The sequence below is a fragment of the Sander lucioperca genome, chromosome 3 (assembly GCF_008315115.2).
Source record: "Sander lucioperca isolate FBNREF2018 chromosome 3, SLUC_FBN_1.2, whole genome shotgun sequence".
Classification (NCBI taxonomy): Eukaryota; Metazoa; Chordata; class Actinopteri; order Perciformes; family Percidae; genus Sander; species Sander lucioperca.
The window spans coordinates 38,555,455-38,574,506 of NC_050175.1; the positions used below are offsets into that span (position 1 = coordinate 38,555,455).

Consider the following 19,052-nt stretch of genomic DNA (forward strand, 5'->3'; position numbering starts at 1 on the left):
AAGAAAAACAAAACATAATCTCTTTTTTTACATGATCTTTGTCAACATCATTATTGTGCACACCATTTATGTGCTTGGTGGCCTACAGAAGATTGATAAAAGAACATTTGTAATCTTCAAAAAATAGAAAGAAATAAAGTAATACATATCAAAGTATAGAATATATTTAAAAGTCTAACATAACTATTTACAGCATTTCATTTTCTATTGCAATTATAAACTAAAAAATAAAACAAAATCTTATAGTCTGTCATAGTTGAATTTCCTGCGCAGTTTCTAAAATATTTGAGATGTTTTCGTTACGTTAAATTAGGCTGATTACTTATACTTTCCCTGTTTCCTTTTGGTCTTCTCTGAACATTTCTATATGAAAAAATCTTCCATGTTTCAATGTTGTTTTGTTTTGAAGATATTCAGGATGGTATATTGTTCACTTAATGTTGAAGGCGTCTTTTAATCCCTCCAGTGCTTGTTCCTTTGTGATTCTCCTCCAGGCCTCTGGAACATCAGCTGGTTTGGCTTTGTATTCTTGAGCAAATCTTTCATTGTATTGAACCAGGACATACTTCCAGTAGTCTGACGCCTCGATGGTGGAGTCAGGAGGAATGAGCCAGCCTGGATAGTACTTTGTGTACTCCTTATAAGGATGGTACTTCCATTTAGTGTCTGTGTTTTTGAATTTACATTCACTGTGCACACTTGTTGTACACAGTGTTTCAACCAGCTTCTCAGTGGCCACAAACCTGTATGTACCAAGACCTTTTGGCCGATGAACAGCTGCATGATGTTTCTCGTGTTCTTTGCCTCCAGCCTCACAAGGAACTTTACAAAATGGACATTGTTTTCCACAGCCAAACATCCGCTTAAAAAGCTCATCTTGTGGTTTGATTGGAAGTTTGTTCAGAGTCTCAGTGATGTCTTCAGAGTTTGAGAATTCCTCCTGCAGCTGTTCCTTCATTTCACCCAATGATTTACTGAGGCTCTTTGTAAATGGATGACATGTGCTTTGGATTTGAAACAAGGTGGTTTTTTCAGCCTCCACTGAAATTGAGATGTCTTTGATCAAATATTTGCGCATGTTTTCGATGAGCTTTGTGATGCTTTCCTGGTTATCTGGAAGCTGAACACCATCCTCTCCTTTTGAGGCTCGTTCTATTGCTTCTGTTATTTTGTGAACTATGACCTTCAGATTGTTATTCTTCAGTTTGCACAAAGTTTTGTCTTCTGACATTTTTTGCAATATGTGTTGAAATATCCAATCCTTAACATATATCTCATAGGTACAAATGTACTTGAAAAAATTCTCAAAGTCTTCCTTTTGCAGCAACTCTTCCTGAATGTTGTACTGGAAAAAGGAGCGTGAACTGTACTCTGATGAATGGCAACTTGTCAAAATCTGATCCAAAATCTGTATTCCGAGAGATCTACTGATGTACTCTTCAACAGCAGGTTTGATACAACATCTGACAAAATCATTTGCTTTTCGTTGGCAATCATCTCTCTGTTTGTATAAATCGATAAAATGTGACAAGTACTGAGGCTTGTACTTCTCCAGCTGAAGTTTTGGATCCCTATCTGACAAGAAGTTTCTGTGCATGTGAAGGAACTCTCTTGAGGCAATGCCACACATGTAAAGTTTCAGGTCAAACTGAAACTTGGGCTTGCAGTGTTTGCTCCATTGTTTCAGAGATTCATCCACTTTTTCCAGAAGCTCCCTTGTAAAAGAATCATTGTAATCTCTTTCTGTTTTAGCAGTATCATGGACAAACCGTGTGCAAGACTCAATAACACTGTCTGCAACGCTCTGCAACTCTCTTTTTGTGTCTTTATTTTTCATCAAGTTCAGGTGTGTTTTCAAGTGTTCCTTTGTTACCTTAAATGGATCCTTCACAATGTCTTTTAGGTCTCCAATGTTATGTAATTCCTCATTGACATTATGATTTAAGAATTGTTTTTTCAACTGTTTGAAGATGCTTGCTGGTATGTTTTGTTCTTTCAAGCCGGACACATTTACAGTGGCTTTAGCCCACATCTTTTCAAACTCATCTTCCAGTTCTTTGTCAGTCAGTGTTTGATGTTTGCAGTCACTCAAGAGGTTCATAACTTGTTTTTCAATCATTCCTCTGTTGTTGCCTTGAATATCCTGGACCTCTTTTAAACTTTTTCTTAGCTCGAGTGCACAATCCAATTTATTGTCTACTGATCGTCGGATTTCATTTGCAAGACTACTGATACTGTTGAAAAATTCAGTTTTGAATTTCTCTATCAGATTCACATGTCTGTCTTTCCTTTTGTAGTATTCCTGCAGTTTCTGCTTCATTATTTTGTCTTGGTCTGCTATTTTTTCTTCCACCTGGATTTTTTTTGATTGGACTAATTCATTCAAATGACTGAGATCAGATTTGTTGTCACCATATGAGATATCCCACTCTGCTGCTGTCTGCCAGGAGAGAATCTCTTTTCTAAACTCCCATTCCCATTGATTGAACTCTTTGCAGACATTGTCGTAAGCTTGAGCCGCAATAGTGTTTCTGAAACTGAATATGAAGTTCTCATATTTGACTGCTTTCCAGAGGCTTCTTATCCATTCTAGAAACTCTGGGATTTGTGACACTTCATAGTGTGTGTCTCCTTTCCCTGTCTCCAAAAGATTTTTCTTTAAATCTGCTACAGCTTCACTGTAACCTGTGTTTACTGGGGCCATCGGTGGGGTCCCATGCCAGAGTCCTGGGATGTTCCAGTTGTTTTTTTCCATGTCATAGTCCAGCACATCTGTGAAAGCTTTTATAGCGGTCTGCTTTTCCATTTCGGCTGCAATTTGAGTCATTTCATTGAGCTGGTCCAAGAAAAGTTTTCTATCGGCCTTGGTCTTTGCGTGAGCTGAGACTCCACCAACATTTTGGTGCACAAAATGACAAACTGGCTTTTTACCAATTTCCTTCATTCTCAAGAAAGCGTGTGTTGCAATTTGCAGGATATCTTTCATTTCTGTTGAGTTCTCCATTGAGACATTGATAATGGTGACATCACTTAAGCCAATCACAAAGGTTGCCAGCTGGTTGTCATGCTCATAGCTGTCCTCTAGTTGTGCCAAATGAGGAGATTTAAGACCCTCTGTGTCAATGAGAACTATAAAGTCACAGTTCAGCTGGCATTGCATATCCTCACTTACTCTGAGGAAGAGCATATACGCTCCTCTTGTGCATCTGCCACTGCTGACAGGAAACTGCACACCAAACATGGTGTTGAGGAGTGTTGACTTCCCACTACTTTGAACACCCAACACCGTCAGTACCAACAGTCTGCTCTTCTCTCCAACCTTCTTGTGAAGCTCCATTAGCACATCTGTCACCCATCTCTCTGGGATGTTAGAAGCATCTCCATCTAAGAGCTCTAAAGGATATCCATCCAACAGCATTTCAGCTGCCAAACCAGGGAGATGAGATATTTCATCAGCAGTGTCTCCTGACTGCAAGGAAACCTCATAGATCAGTCCCATCTCTCTCATGTAATGCTCTAGTCCTAAAGAGCTATCCAGCAAAGCCTGATCCAGCTGTGCAATCTCTTTCATGTTTTTCTCCTCTTTGTTGCTCTGCTCTGTCAACTTGTGACGCAGTAAAGGTAGTTGAATGGCAGTCTGCAAATGTGCATTAAGCTGAAGTTTTATCCACTTTAGGAAAAAATCTCTTTTGTCTTTGTCAGTTGTAGATAAGTGGTTAATAAAACTCTTCATAGCATGTGATAGTTTGTGTTTGCCAAGCTCCTTCTTAATCTGTTGTTTTTCTACATGTAGCTGAGATTTATATTCTTCCAGTTCTAGATCACCAGGTTCTTGTAACCTACATTCCTTCATTTCTAACTGTGATAACCTTTTCCAGTTAACACCTTGCAAAGGAAGTTGTTGGGTCTTGTAGCCTTGTATATGCTGCACCCCGATTCCTTTCACAATCTCCTGAGCTGCTTTCTTTTCGTCGTCACTTGTATGTTCATCCACTGACAGACCAAGTTCAACTGCTCTCTCAAGCATATTTTCAATTGTCATTGTGGTTGTTACATCTGTCAGGGATTTCTTGATGGCTGTACACAATTTATCTGAAAACCCTGCAACATTTACCCTTGGGTCTTTGATTTTCACACTGGTCTTTGGTAGGTCTAATTCTTTCTGTGTTTTCTTGACAGACACCATATCCTCTGTAACATTCCCCTCCTTGCGGTTAATAATGAAGAACAGTTTGGATTTGACATCTTGAAGAGAAGTCAGAATCTTGTGCTCCTCTTCATCAACTTTGTCCAGGAATACAAAGGTAGCAGTGGACACTTGAAAAAGAAAAGTGAACTGTGCAAGTGACTCACAAACGTCTCCTCGCAAATTGGCGAAAGCAACTGGATTTGAGAATATATCAAGATTTTCAGTACCACTGGGAAGGTACCAGCAAACCTCTACTAAACCATTTGCAATTTTCCTTTCATGTGCTACTCCTTTCATATCTCTGTGTATGAACATATTTTGATTCTGTTGGCCACGGCTGAGAATATAATTCAAACACTGGGACTTGGATAAACTGCAGTTTTTCAGCCGCACAAAGGAGTAGAATGGAATATCTGTTTGGATAATGTTTTTCTCGACAAATCCTCTTGATTCAGACAAATGATGTGGACGCCACTCTTTGACGATGTCTCTCAGAGCCCAAAGCATCAGGGTACTCTGATTGTTATTGGCATGGGGCAACAGCAGTGGGACAGAAAACTGGCACATTGACATCTTGAGGGCCAGTTCCTGTTGCAAGAAGCTGTCAGCACAAAGGAAGAGTGCTACTATGAGGTCGAGAGGGTTGACCTTATTATCCTCTGCAGGGTCATCTAAAGTGTCAAGGTCATTATCATCATCATCATCATCATCATCATCATCATCATCATCATCACCGTCTGATAATTGTGTACAGCTCCTGCATTCAGAATTGAGTTTAAATAGTTTTCTGAGAAAACCCCATGGTATGTCCTCCACAGATGAGACAGCTTCTTCATTTATGCTGTTTTTGTTGATCTCCAAGAGAGACCGAAGAGTGAGTTTGTTAGGATAAAATGTCTCCAGTCCAACTTTGGAGAGAAAGTTGAGTAGGACTGTCAAAGAGAAAGAAGATCACTTTTAGAAATTAACGAAGTAGCCCATATTGTATTGTGTGTTTGTGTGTGCTTGTGTGAGTTACAGTTACATGCTGTTTCTTTGAGAATAAAGACTCCCTCTGAATCAAAAATCAGCGTTTCTTTACGTTTTGTGTTTGTGTACAGGTTTGTGAGCTTTGGAGGTTTTGATAAAGAATTAATTTTTAATCAAATATCTCAATATGTCAATGACTTTCATATCCTATCTCCACACCAATCTGGATTCAGACCTAATTTTTCTACAACCACTGCTCTTATGAATCTTACCAATGATATATTTTTTTCTTTAGATAATAACATGCCTACTGGTGCAATTTTCATTGATCTGACGAAGGCTTTCGACATGGTTGATCACTATCTTCTTCTTGACAAACTTTTTGCTATTGGCTTTTCTAGACATTCTTTACTATGGTTTAACTCATATCTTCACAATAGACGCCAGTGCGTTTCTTATAATGGTTGTCAGTCTAAATTTTTAACTATTGAAAAAGATGTACCTCAAGGCTCATCTCTTGGGCCTTTGTTATTCTCTATTTTTATTAATGATCTTCTGCAATCCTGCTCTACTCGTAATATTCATTAATATGCAGATGATACAGTGATCTATTCCTCCAAGCTCAATATCTTACATATTGAGCATTCACTACAGGCTGACTTTGATGCCGTTCAAAAATGGTTTTCAAATAACAAACTTTTACTTAATAAGAAGAAATCATATACCATGTTGTTCGGCACTAAATTTAATTCTCTTTACACAGTTAATAATTGTTCAATTCGCCTTTTTGGATGGAACAACACTTGAGAAAGTGGAGGAATTTATATATCTTGGTCTCTTGCTTGATTCTCAGCTTTCTTTTAAACCTCATATTAATTCAGTTAAGAAAACAAACTGCAGTCTGAGAACACTATATCGTTCTATCAACTGTTTTACACTACAGGTTAGGAAAAGGATCATCTCACAGCTTCTATTACCAATATTATATTATGCAGATGTTATTTATCAGAATACCTCCAAAAGAAATCTTATCCCTCTCAATGTAGCCTATAACAGTCTCTGTCGATTTGTTCTGAGGTGTCCTTATAGAACCCATCATTGCCTGATATATGAGTCGCTTCATTGGTTAACACCCAAATTTAGAAGGCATTCTCACTGGCTGCATTTTATTTTTAAATCAATTTTCTTTAATTATCCTACCTATTTGAAACAACACTTAATCCCATATAGATCAACATATAGTCTGAGACATACTGTGTTCCCCTTTTTCTTTGTTCCTAGAATCTCCAAAGTAATTGGACGACGTGCCTTTAAATTTAAAGCACCATCTGATTGGAATACCTTGCCCACTTCACTTAGATCAATTACTTCATTTGTCCTGTTTAAGGCATCTGTCTTTAATTATTTACAAATAACCTGCTCTTGTTTCTAACTTGACATATTACAAATTTCTGTTGATTTATTTATATATTTCATGAGTTGGCTCCTGTTTGTGCATCTACTAAAATAGCATCATATTTGGGATGTATGTACATTTACTGTGTTTTTAATTGTATGTATATGGGGGAGGGGGATCAGTTGTTGTTGGAGCAGTTAGGCTTGGGAGTGATGTATGTATTTGCGAATGTATTTTGTGTTTTGTATTTACTGTTTAATTGTTTTAAGGACCCCCTCGAAAATGAGATGATTCGGCTCAAGGGGCTATCCTACCAATAAATACATCTAAAATACATAAGCAGATGTTTTGGGATTTTGGACAGAGGCAATCTTGCTGTTTCCCCCTGCTACCAGTCTGTATGCTAAGCTAACTGCCTGCTGGCTAAAGATTAATACACAATGGCCCTCATTTATCAACCTAACATAGAAACCAGCGCAGATATGAGCGCAGAAATCATCTTATGACAGGCTTCACGTGTGATTTATGAAACGTTTGTATCACACCAATCAGAGCGTAAGAATGGTCGTACATTGATAAATGCAGCGGCTGGAAACAATCGTATTTAAATCACGGCCCAATATATTCTCGGTTTTGAGGCCTCGCCCCTACAATTCACGATGTACGAGATACACTGACTCGAAAACTTGCGTACACAAGTTTAAACTTGACGTGAGATTTGATCATAACCTCTGCTCACGTCCATTTTGATAAATGCCGAGCTTTGCGTGGAAATGACCGTACGCCGGTTTTACACTTGTTTTCTGTCGCACATTCGTTCGTAAGTGAGGGTCATTGAACTCACATGAGGGTGGTATCCATCTTCATCATGAGTGCATTTACCACATTATTGAAATACTCCTATTAGTACATGTAAAAACAACCAATTTAGACTGTTATGCAATTAGTATTTTAGTAGTGGCTATACATTTTCAATCACTGATCCCTAGATAAAATAAACTATTTCTAACTATGACTTTTGAAAGGATGCATGTTGAAGGTGCCCAATGTAAACGTGTGTTTGGAGTCATGTTTCTGTTCAGTGTTACTCTCTGTAAGCATTGTGTGTATCCTTGAGGTCTGACACATGTTGAAGGCATTTCTTTCTTCATATAACATCAGCACATTCAAAGTTTATCAATATTTAAAAACTGCATTGTTTTACATCCATGTCTGCTAGCTTGCATTCTTCTTTTTCCTTGCCTTTTTTGGTGCCTTACTTTGTTTCTTGGCGCATTACTGTATAAGGTCTTTTTAGACGGTAAGCGACACTTTGTCTGCATGTCAGCTTGGATCTGCAGGGTCTCAATGCATTACTTATGTAAATTTGTAAATAGACACCCACAAAAGCGCTATGCAAGTAAAGGCCCTGTGCTACAGTATATGCGTGTTAACCATAGCTTCTGTGCACTACTGTATACAGTACAACTGAATGACATAAGTTGACTATGGTATCAAATATCCCTAATCACAGGTTGATTAATAAAAAGAAATGTCAATCCTAAACCTAAGACTGTTATTGTTGATTTCTAAAGTGAGCTTAATTACCATAGTTTTAACTTTATAGCCTAATTTAAGTCAAAACTATACAAAACGTTACTTGATACATACAGTCTTGTGCCAATGCTCTGCCATGTGAAAGCCCTACTGTTTATGTCATTATAACTGTTGAGAAAATAGCCCCACCTTCCTGCAGCTTCCCACTCATTGAAAATGAATTACTACATGCATCAATCGCTCCCCCTCTAAAAATATCTTTTGTATTCTAAGTGGGGGTGTACCTGCAGGATGTTGTCCGTCTGCGTTCTGTGTAGACATGGTCTGACTTTTGTCTTTACTCCCCTGTGCTTCCGCACCTAAAGATAACAATAGAAATTATATTTTTAGTTTTACACAAAACATTGTAAGCTATTCTTTGTAATTTCTTGCTGATCAGTTACAAACTGTAAATAATTGTGATGGAGGCTTATCTTAGCTTTAGCTGTTCTTTAATAAATTACCGTCAGGTACTGCACTTCAACATACATCTACATTCACGAGAACCACGGAGGTCATGTTTTCTGCATTACCGTATAACACACAGTATATGTGCAAGTGCATTAGAATACCAGATATGACACAAACAATCACATCAGATCAGTCAAAACACTGAATATTAAGTATGCTCAGTGTGTCATTGATTAGATATGGTTATATGCAATTTCAGTGTAAAGCACTTGATTAACTATAGGTAAGTAATAGCAATATATTTGGATGAAAACACTGACCAAGTACAAAAGAGTTAAATGATTCCAGTATATTAAGTTTCACTGAAACTTACCTGACACCAGGTAGGACAATCCGGGGATCCAATTTTGACCAAACATGACCTCCACCCATCAATCAATCTGCAATGTTCAGCAGCACAGAGCTAACATGAATTACAGTACAACACATGCAGATAAACAGTGCTGCCTCCCTTTCATCTCTTCCTTGTTCTCTTCCTGATAAAACAACAGGTGAAGGAAGTGTGGGACTGACTGTGTGAGCTTACGATCGCCTGTAGCTCTGTATTGTGCTAAATTATTTTTAGGATTTGAAGATTATGTTTTGTAACTGTACTCCGCTCAACTATTCGTTTCACGTCACAGTAAAAAGCTAGAGACGCTCTAACTTCCATTTCACTGGGACTGGGAAAATATGAAAAATATTAAAGAAACCAGTTTGGATTTAGACACCTAACGTAGGAACTATGCACTATTTATGCCACATACTGTATGTGTTGTCAAATTGTTTGTGTGTGTTTCTTAATTTATTTGTGTTTGATTTATTTGCAGCGTTGGTATTGTTGTCAAAGAGGTAAAGGTAAAGTGCTTTCAAACCTTGATGAAAAAATAAATACATATCTCTTTACTTTCACAGAAGCAAAAACAATTTATTCTTTGTAATTCATTGCAGAACAGTTGCAAACAATCAAATCAGGTAATTAAAAAACAGCACATAAAGTATCTTTAGTCTGTCATTGATTAGATACACCTACATGCAATTTAGTGTCAAGCATTTGATAGCTATAGGTAAGTTATTGTAATATATTTGGGATGAAAGCTCAAATACAGGGCGTTTTCACACATACCTCATTTGGTCCGGACTTTCGGACTTTTCAGTTTGATCCGAACCAAAATTAGAGGTGTGAAACCTCCCCCGGACCACGGTCCGGATCAAAAGACCAAATTTTGGTCCGACCAAAAGAGGTGGTCTCGGTCCGGACCAAACTGAACCATGGTCCGGTTCGTTTATAGTGTGAAAGCATTTTTTGGATGGTTCGGACTTTCGGACCAAATAGAAGAAGCTCCGTCAGGCTCTCCTTGTGTTACAAGACCGGGGAATAGCTCCTTTAAGGAATAGCTCGGTGCTTAGTGTGTAGACTACATGAGAGAGTGACGGTGAATGCGCTCAGAGCAGACAGCTGTCGGCTATCAGAGCAGAGAATACATCAGCAGTTTATTTGTTAAGTGGTAGTAAATGTACAGTGTAGGTTTCCGTTTGTCTCTGAATAAATTCTCCAGAAAGTTCCAGTGTCTCGCTTCTCAACATCACAACAAAACAAAAAGAGCCGCGGCAGTAGGAGAGAGCAGCAGTCAGCTGAAAAAACTCCGACCCAGAGAGAGGAGACGAGAGGACGGGGAAGCCCGTCTACAAACCAATCAGTTATAAGTATCTGGAGACGCAGCTCACGTATGTGATGACGGCAGGACGTAGTTTTGTCACGTATAGATCTTTAGTGCGCTTGCATAACCGCAGTGTGAAACCAAAACTTACCGGATCAAATGTATACAATGTAACAAAAACATGAACCTTGGTCCGGACCTTGGTTCGGACTTTCATGTGTGAAAACGCCCTAAAACAAACAGTAAAATGGTTCCAGGTTATAAAGTTCCAACCCTAAACAATTCCTCCAGCTTTTCCAGCCATACCGTTTTGATTAGCACTGATTGCGTAAATGGTTACAGTCTTTTTTATGAACAATGACACATTACTCACATGACTTTATTTGCTTCAATCAAATATGAAGGATATGATTTAAATCCCTGTTGCCTTGTAACTGTACACAGCTCAAATAGTCATTTCACTTGGAAATATGTCACAGTACAAAAGCTAAAGACTCTAACTTTGTTTTACTGGAACTGGGAAAGTATGAAAAATACTATAGTATGCACTGTACGATAGCTATAGGTAAGTTAGTGCAATATATTTTGGATGAAAGTTCAAATTAAAACAAACAGTAAAATGGTTCCAGGTTATAAAGTTTGACTGAAACGTACCTGACATCAGACGGCAAGAGACTCTGGGGCTCTCTGGGTCAGCTGTGGTTTTATACTGCACATAGAAACCGAAACCAACATCCTCTCTTCTCATAAACAGTCTGTTTCACAGAAATCACATGACATGTGTCTTCACATCCTTAATGCTGACAGCCAGACTGATTTGTTTTTCACATGCTCTTTAAAAACATTACCAGCACACTGTTAAAGGACAACGACATTGTTCGTGCATTGGAGTTATTTGTTGGGAGCAAGTTAGTCTGGTTGCTATATAATAATAATAATAACAATAATAATAATCATAATAATCATAATAATAATAATAATAATAATAATAATACATGTTGTTTATATAGCACTTTACATGGTACTCAAAGACACTTTATAGTAAAACCAGCACATATAGCACATTAAATGTACTGTATGTTGTTACACTAGGGCTGACCCAAATGCTTTGAAGCTTCAACCGTTGCCATTGTAATCAATGTCCAAATTAGTATTCAAATTTCTTCTTAGTTTTTATGTTTATTTTTACTTTAAGTACATAATTACATACATTACCACTATCACTAAACTAAGCTAATCAATAAAAGTAGAGGACACTAGCGAGCGAGGCCGTGCTGATTGGATAATCACAGCACCAAAGCGCCTGAAATGCAGTGTGTAGCCAAGATGGCAAAATTACCATAAAGCAGGTAAGCAGGTAAGCAGGTAATAAAAAAAAAATCCGGCTACTCTGGCACCACCTACAGCCTAGAGTAAGATTTGCAAAAATCCACCGCTCCCTGTTCAGATGCCAGGGGGGGTGTCTAACTACATGTGAGTCACTGCTCATGCACACGCATTCATTGTCCCTTGTGGGGTGAGGGGCTTAGGAGACCGTTTTGGGCTTTGGCGGAAACGGGGGAAGGACTGAGAAGTCCTGGATCTTCGCAATCCTATCTATAGCACCTTTATGGTGTGTGTGTGTGTGTGTGTGTGTGTGTGTGTGTGTGTGTGTGTGTGTGTGTGTGTGTGTTTTCGCACAGCAGTTTTCCTTGGATTAGGATGGCACCTAAATCATGGTTGCAACTATTGCCGTGGTCCTGCTCTGTGCCATGCTATGTCCTGCTACGCCCTGTAACGCCCTTCAGTGCCCTGCTACGCCATGAACTCCTACAATTACTATTTGTAGTCATAGTTCCATTATCTTTATTCAGTGTGCCGATGTGCTGCAATAACAGCAATACTTATTATTCCGCCACATTTTTGTCCCGCTATTGGTCACTGAGCGTTGCCAACACATGCACACAAAATACATCAAAACTTGTGTAATGACCGGGAATGGTGTGCTATCATTTGAATAAGATATTTGCAGCGCGGTTTTCACGAAATAGCCAAAACAACACCGCAAAATTTCCGATAGACTTTAATGGGAAATCTTCGATAACATAGCTCAAAACAATCCCTCTTTGGGGCCATACTGTATCACCATACTGTAATGTAGAAAAATAATTAAAAGTTTAAACCGAAGACAAGACTTTGGCCTTTATTGGGCTGAATGGGCATTCTGATATCAAGCACGGTTTCTACCAAATCACAGTTTATGTATCGTCCAGTTTTCAGACCGTTTCAGATTTTCCAGTGTGTGTGTATGGGGCTGGAATGTTGAAAGCTAGTGGGGAAGACAGAGGGGGGAGCTGCAGTACCATTCTCTGAAATTTGTAGGAAATGTTGTGCCGGTTGCAGACATGTAACTATGAAATCCACCGGATTTCAACTTTTGGCTCTGTTCATACCAACTGCCGATAGAAACAAAGAAACAATTAAAAATAATGGAGCTGCAGTATGATTCTCTAAAAAATGTTCCAAAAAATTGCTCTCTCCCCTACAGTTTTCACTCTTCATACATCATGGTTGGTCAATGTGTAGGAAATGTTGTGCCGATCGCAGAAATGTAACTATGGAATCCCCCGGACCTAAACTTTCTGTTCATACCAACTGCCGATAGAAACAGCGAAAAAAAAATATCTGGAAGTACGCAGATGGTTCCCTGTTTGTTACCTGCTCTGTGTCGCATATATTTGACACCATAAACATAAAAACCACATCAATGCGTTTGCCAGACCTTTATCTTTCTTGTGATGAGAATATTTTTGAATTACAGAACAAACTTAAGAGGTATAATTATCATTAAATGGACATGTTTGACCCATGGAAGATACTGTCTCGCCCTCCCTCCTCTACTCCCTCACTGTGGAAATCACCATAGCAACAACTTCTTACACACACAACTCAATTCAATTTCAATTCAATTTTATTTATAGTATCAAATCATAATGGGAGTTATCTCAGGACACTTTACAGATTAGAGTAGGTCTAGAGATAACTCTTGTTATGATTTTATACTATAAATAAAATTGAATTGAATTGTGTGTGTGTGTGTGTGTGTGTGTGTGTGTGTGTGTGTGAGAGAGAAAGAGAAAGAAAGAAAAAGTGTGTTTGTACTGATGATGAATAACAACTCACCTCAGCTGGTTTTGCTTTTACTTCAATCATGGCAGCTAACAAAGACACACAGCCGTGACGATCACTACTGTTAGCTCTCTCGGTAGAGAAAAAGGCCGGCATTTTACAGACATGTACTCGAGGTCAGGGGAACAGTGTTTATCTATATTTGTGCATGTTATTACACCAGTTCTCATGCACATACTGTACATACAGAGCCCCCCTCCTCTGCTCTTACTGGAGTCCTCAGTCCTGTCCCAGCGGAGCAGAGTGCGACCTGCTAGCTGCATGCTAGCATCGGGTATCCCCGGGTAAAGCCAGGTTTCAGTGATAATCAAAACACAGCAGTTACGAACACAGCAATTTCCAGTGAGTTGTAATTCCAAGTCGTCCATTTTAGGCACCAGGGATCTGGCATTGGAGAGATACAGGCTTGGTAGAGGTGGATTGTGTGATTTTTTTCTTAGCTTTAGCATAACTGAAGAACAGTTATGAACATCAGACCTTTACTTGTAATGTACTCTTACTATGGCCCTATACTCTACTATCATTAGATATCATAAGGTACATGTGCAAATGTTTGGGTAAGATTTGGGTTAACTGGCCCTTTAACTGCACTATAGGTGGCCCTGTGCAGATATTGTCTAAATAACCAAATGAAAAACTTTTGAAGTAAACTATTTGCTGACACTACGCAAATTATATTTGTGTTTTTACTATGATACTGCAAGTGTGGGTACTCTGCTCCCTCCACGACTGCCTCTGTCTCACTTAACAATGATGTCACTGTGACACTGAACCCGGGCTCCTCCTACTGTGAGTAAGAGATACAAACTCATAAGGAGTGGCTCTCAGTGCCACCCTGCTCTTTCTCCTAATCTCAGGCATTCCATTCTGCAAGTTGTGTGCACATGTTTGCATGAAGCGGTGTGTGCTGAGGGTTAACAACTCTGCTCCGCTGGTTTTTCTCAGTGCCATTTAATTACAGCAGCAAAGACAAACAAACACACAGACAGTATTGAGCAGAAAGTATTTCGGATAAATGCCAGCCAGCAGCAGATGTCACCGTGCTTGGATACTGGCTGGCAGCATCTCAGCTGCAACATGTGCATTCATTAAATTAACTGTACATTAAAGTTTTCACTCCTCATGACTGGCAGATCATTTGTTTTGCTCATATTGAAACTCCAGCTGAGAGCAGAATAAGATCCATTGGATACAGAGTTCAGGTCAATCTGGAACTAATGATCCTTTTTATTATGCATATTTGTTTTCCCAATTAGTCGTTTTCATCCATAAAATGTGAAAATGGTGAAATTGCACATCTTGATATTCAAATGTCTTCTTCTGTCTGAGCAACAATCCAGATATCCAGTGTAGTCTCTAGTTGAAGTAAACCAGCAAATATTCACTGTTGGGAAGCTGTTTTCTTTCTTTTTTTGAAACAACTTAAATTACAAATTGATTATCAAAATCATTGCAGATTAATATTCTGCTGACTCATTAGATAGATAGATACTTTATTCATCCCAAGGGACATTGAGACCATTCAGCAAAGGACACTGGGACATAGGCTAACCAATTCAACACTGGTTGCTATGGACTTGTCACTATCGTCATTGTATATTTTAGAACATAGGTAAAGCTGCCGAAGCTGAACATTATATTCCAAAACATATATGTTTATTTTTAAAGCAGATTTTAAGTTACATTGTAACAATTTAACAATTCACCCTTATGAAATCTAATCGCAGCACGGCTGTCTTGGAACGCAATAGACAGACGCTTAAATTCAACTAAAATGTAACGGTGAACAATCAGTGTTGGACCTCCAGTCTGTTGAGATGCCTCTCCAAACTCACCATAAAACGTTGAGTCACGTTGAGAAAAAAGATCCCTATTTTGCCGTAATCCAATGACACAAAAAAAAAAAGTAATCCACAGCGATCAGTAGATCCACAAAAAGGTAAATGACACGGTGTATCCAGCAAGGCGTCACATTCACCAGCCAGCTCCAAACAGGTGAACGAGGCCTTTCCACTTCGCCGTTTAAACAAAGTGGAATAAACGTATAAAAGTCCAAATCTACACAAAACCCGCAATCAATTAGTAAACTGACATCACATGTATATAGATGGCATTTAGGAAACCTTTATTGCAAAGTTGGCACCGCAAGATGTCCAGACTAGTGCAACAGTAACTTTCGTTTTTTGTGTCCTGCTGCTCCCATCGTCAGCCAGGTAATAATTTTTTTACTAAAGCAGTATATGAACTCTGATGTATTACCTATCACCATTTAGTTGTTTTGTGTTATTTAAGATATTTATAAAATATCTGGTCATGCCAGATGTAATTATTCCACTCATTTTTTAAACAATGCAATTACCTGTTTCAGCCACCAGGGGGACAGTGCTCCCTCTGCCCCCCCAGCAAACTCATGGGTCAGACCCATCTGGTAGCGAAGGGGGGCTGAGACTGAGAACTACATGGATAAATATGCACCAAACAAGCCACTTTGAAATTTTGCTCTTTTCATGAATAAAAAAGTTGGGTGACCCCCCCACCCAGACTAAAAAAAGTTGGATGAACCTTCCCCTCAGCATAAAATAAAAAGACATGACCCTCCCCTATTTTCCTCCGGTGGTCCATTCCATAAATACCGAACGGTCCCTAATCTGTAACTTTCCCATGACTCACTTGTGTGAGGAAGACCTTACTTATAAGCTAACGTCATTAAATATTTAGAGCAGTTTCTGTGGTCCAGCTGAAACTGTGCTTGCTTTAATATGTCCATGCAGCTGTTGTGTTCGCATAGAATAGTGGACCCAAAATGCAGAGAAAAGGCAGGTAGGCAGGCAGCAGGTAGAGCTCGAGAATTTATTTAACAGAGTCTTTACAACAAAAAGAGTCCACAAATCCAGCAGGCAAAAACTAATGTCCAGAAGACAGGTGAGAACCCGGAAACACATTAGGGCAATCACAAGGGTGGGGAAAACACAGAGAATAAAACTAGACAAGACAAGACAGAGAACAGACTATCAAAATAAAACAGGAAACAGAATATAAAACAAGACAAGACCGAAAATCACACAAACAGAAGGAAACAAGACATGACAGAAAACCAGGCTACAAAAATGACAGGAAAACAGACTACAATAAGACAAGACACAACACCAAAACCATAACAGCAGCCACGTTTTAAACTTCTTAGCCACGGTTAAGCTAGTCAGATGCTAAGTGACACAGCAAAAACTAATTGCTGAACTTCCAAGTTAATACTAAATAAAGATCCTCTTAGGAAAGTGAGACACATATTTCTCTTCAGTCATGAATGATGATATTTCATCAAGGCTGCTCAAGTCTAAACCTTACAGACTTGGCCAGGTCTCCAACAGGAAAGAGATTTTCATGTCAAGGGACTTCCTGGTTAAATAAAACGTCTTGGCTTAACAATGCTGACTAGCTGGGTTCGTTGAATAGATGGAGTAATGTGTGTCTGTAATAGGAGAAGAGATTAGTACCAAAACAATGTTAAATACGATTTGATCTGGCAAAATCATAACTGGAATTGGTATAGTATTGTTAAAATATTAGTTTTATTGTGTTATGCAAATTCAAAACTTTTGTGTGGAGTAATTGTGCTTTATTACTCTTGTATTTCAGGCCCTTTGTCTGGAAAGATTTTTGTGCATCTAACCTCTTCATTGTGGACTTGACTTGACTCTGTGGTCTTTGAGTGCCCCCTTGTGGCTGTTTTCCAGAATGGTAAGTGAGACTTTATGTCCCATACAGTGTTTATTACAGCCTATACACAGTTTCTTATCAACTCAGTTATTTCAGTTTATGAGAACTAAAAGTAGTATTTGCTTAAAACAAGTGAGCAAATCGGCCAGTGATAAATCAGGGAGTATTATTATTGTGATTGTGTAGTCTCTGATTTCTTTTGCCCTCAAGTGGCAAACAAAATTGCATTACTACTTCTTTCTTGTATTCACTTTTTGAGTTAACTGTAGACATTGTTTTTGGGAAGACAAGAGACATTTTTCAATGCAATTTTTGCACAAGGCACGGGTCGGGTATTGGTAAACATAATGACCGCTTACCACTGCCAACGTTTTTTGTGCCTCTGATTCATGTCTTCATGTCACTCCGCAAGTAGTCCATTCATTTGTCACGATGGAACTTCATTCAAAGCAGAGCTCCACCAAAGAGCCTGCAATCGTTAAGTTATCTGATGTGTTGTAAGACTTTTGGACGTGTGGGGCGAACTATTTCTTTCTTAGCTGAAGCCGACAACTGAACAAAATAAATGTAAAGAGAAACATAGTGGAGTTCCTATTTTCGTTTTGACAAGTATAATACATTCTGCAGTCTACCCCTTAAATAACCTGGCAAGTGACATTATTCTAAAACGCATAAGAATAACTCCCCCAACATGGTTAGAAAATACTGCCTCTAGAGCCAGCTGCACAATGAGAAAATGTCATAGCATGATCAGAATAGCCTGACCTGACAAGACAACGAGAAAATAATTGTATTTAAAATTTGGGGTTGGCTAATGGTTTGGATGAGATCATTAGATATTTTCATGCAGTAATGTGATGTACGTGACACCAAGACGCGAAGTAAGCAAGACAGAAAAAGAAAGTAAACCGTGCCCAACAATCTACTCACGTGATCATCTTCAGTTGACAAGACGGTGAACACGGATGATTCAGGTAGGCAAAGCCAGTATTGTCTTTCCTTTTTACATGCAGGTCTACTTAAACTTAATCAAGTGATCCATTGATCATTTTTGTCATGGTGCCATTAACATTAATGTAAAATGATTATTGGCTAGCAAAGTAACGTTAAACCCTGCAAGCCAGGTTGGTTATTGCTTGGCTAGAAGCTAGCTATGCTAAATGTTAACCAGCACTACGTTGAAGTTCAAGGAAGCCATCTTAGAAACATTTGCTTTATGGATGGTCTCTATTACTGTGAAATGGTTTTACATATATCATGCATGTATAGGTAGAACTGGAGAAGTGGTATATTGTTTGTTAATCTAGCTTTACTGCTAATGGCACAACATACAGTGGCAGTGGCTAGCTGGGTTATAACCATTTTCTGAAGCTTTTGTTTAAAGTTACTCTTAATGATAACAATGAACATTACATTGTCATTAAAAGCTCAAATTCATATAGTCTACAGAAGTGATAATGAAAATAATTAAGGCAATAGTTAAAAACTAAAAGAGAGTTTGTTAAAATGCACATTGCTTTATTAGTTTTTGTTTTAAGTGTTGTCCACTCAGTTTGAATATGAACTTTATTTAACATATTCATTGCACACTGACACACGTCTTGGTACTTCCTACCTCGCATATCTGGCTGGATCACACTTCTGCATTAGCTTATCATGGAAATTAACACTGTCCAAAGTGTAGGAGCGCCATCTACTGGACAACATGTACATTTTACTTAAACAGTCACAGCACATATTAAGTCATATTATTATGCCGTATAATTATCAGCTTAACATTAAGTCATATTATTAATACATAGGATATCACAGTAAGACTAAGGTAAAAAGATATTTTACTGAATGTGGAGTGCTAGAAAATGTTTACTTTCTGTGTGCTAAATGAAAATGTACCATGTTGTTTCTCATCTTAGATATGCAAGTGACA

The 19,052-nt window shown here is 38.5% G+C and overlaps 1 protein-coding gene across 1 annotated transcript; it reads right to left on the reverse strand.

The window, feature by feature from the left end:
• On the reverse strand, positions 1–9,034 carry LOC116067160 (up-regulator of cell proliferation-like). Its single transcript, XM_035999722.1, has 3 exons — positions 8,914–9,034; positions 8,375–8,449; positions 1–5,121 (listed from the first exon to the last, which is right to left on the reverse strand). The coding sequence occupies exons 1-3, from the start codon at positions 8,957–8,959 to the stop codon at positions 431–433; spliced, it is 4,812 nt and encodes a 1,603-aa protein (XP_035855615.1). The 5' UTR covers positions 8,960–9,034; the 3' UTR covers positions 1–430.
• Positions 9,035–19,052: the final 10,018 nt, after the last annotated feature.

Coding starts and splice junctions, on each gene's coding strand:
- LOC116067160 (XM_035999722.1), bottom strand. CDS start 8,959: ATGTTTGGTCAAAATTGGATCCCCGGATTGTCCTACCTGGTGTCAG. Junction 8,450..8,913: donor ATTGTCCTACCTGGTGTCAG/GTAAGTTTCAGT, acceptor TGTTATCTTTAG/GTGCGGAAGCACAGGGGAGT. Junction 5,122..8,374: donor AGACGGACAACATCCTGCAG/GTACACCCCCAC, acceptor TCTCTTTGACAG/TCCTACTCAACTTTCTCTCC.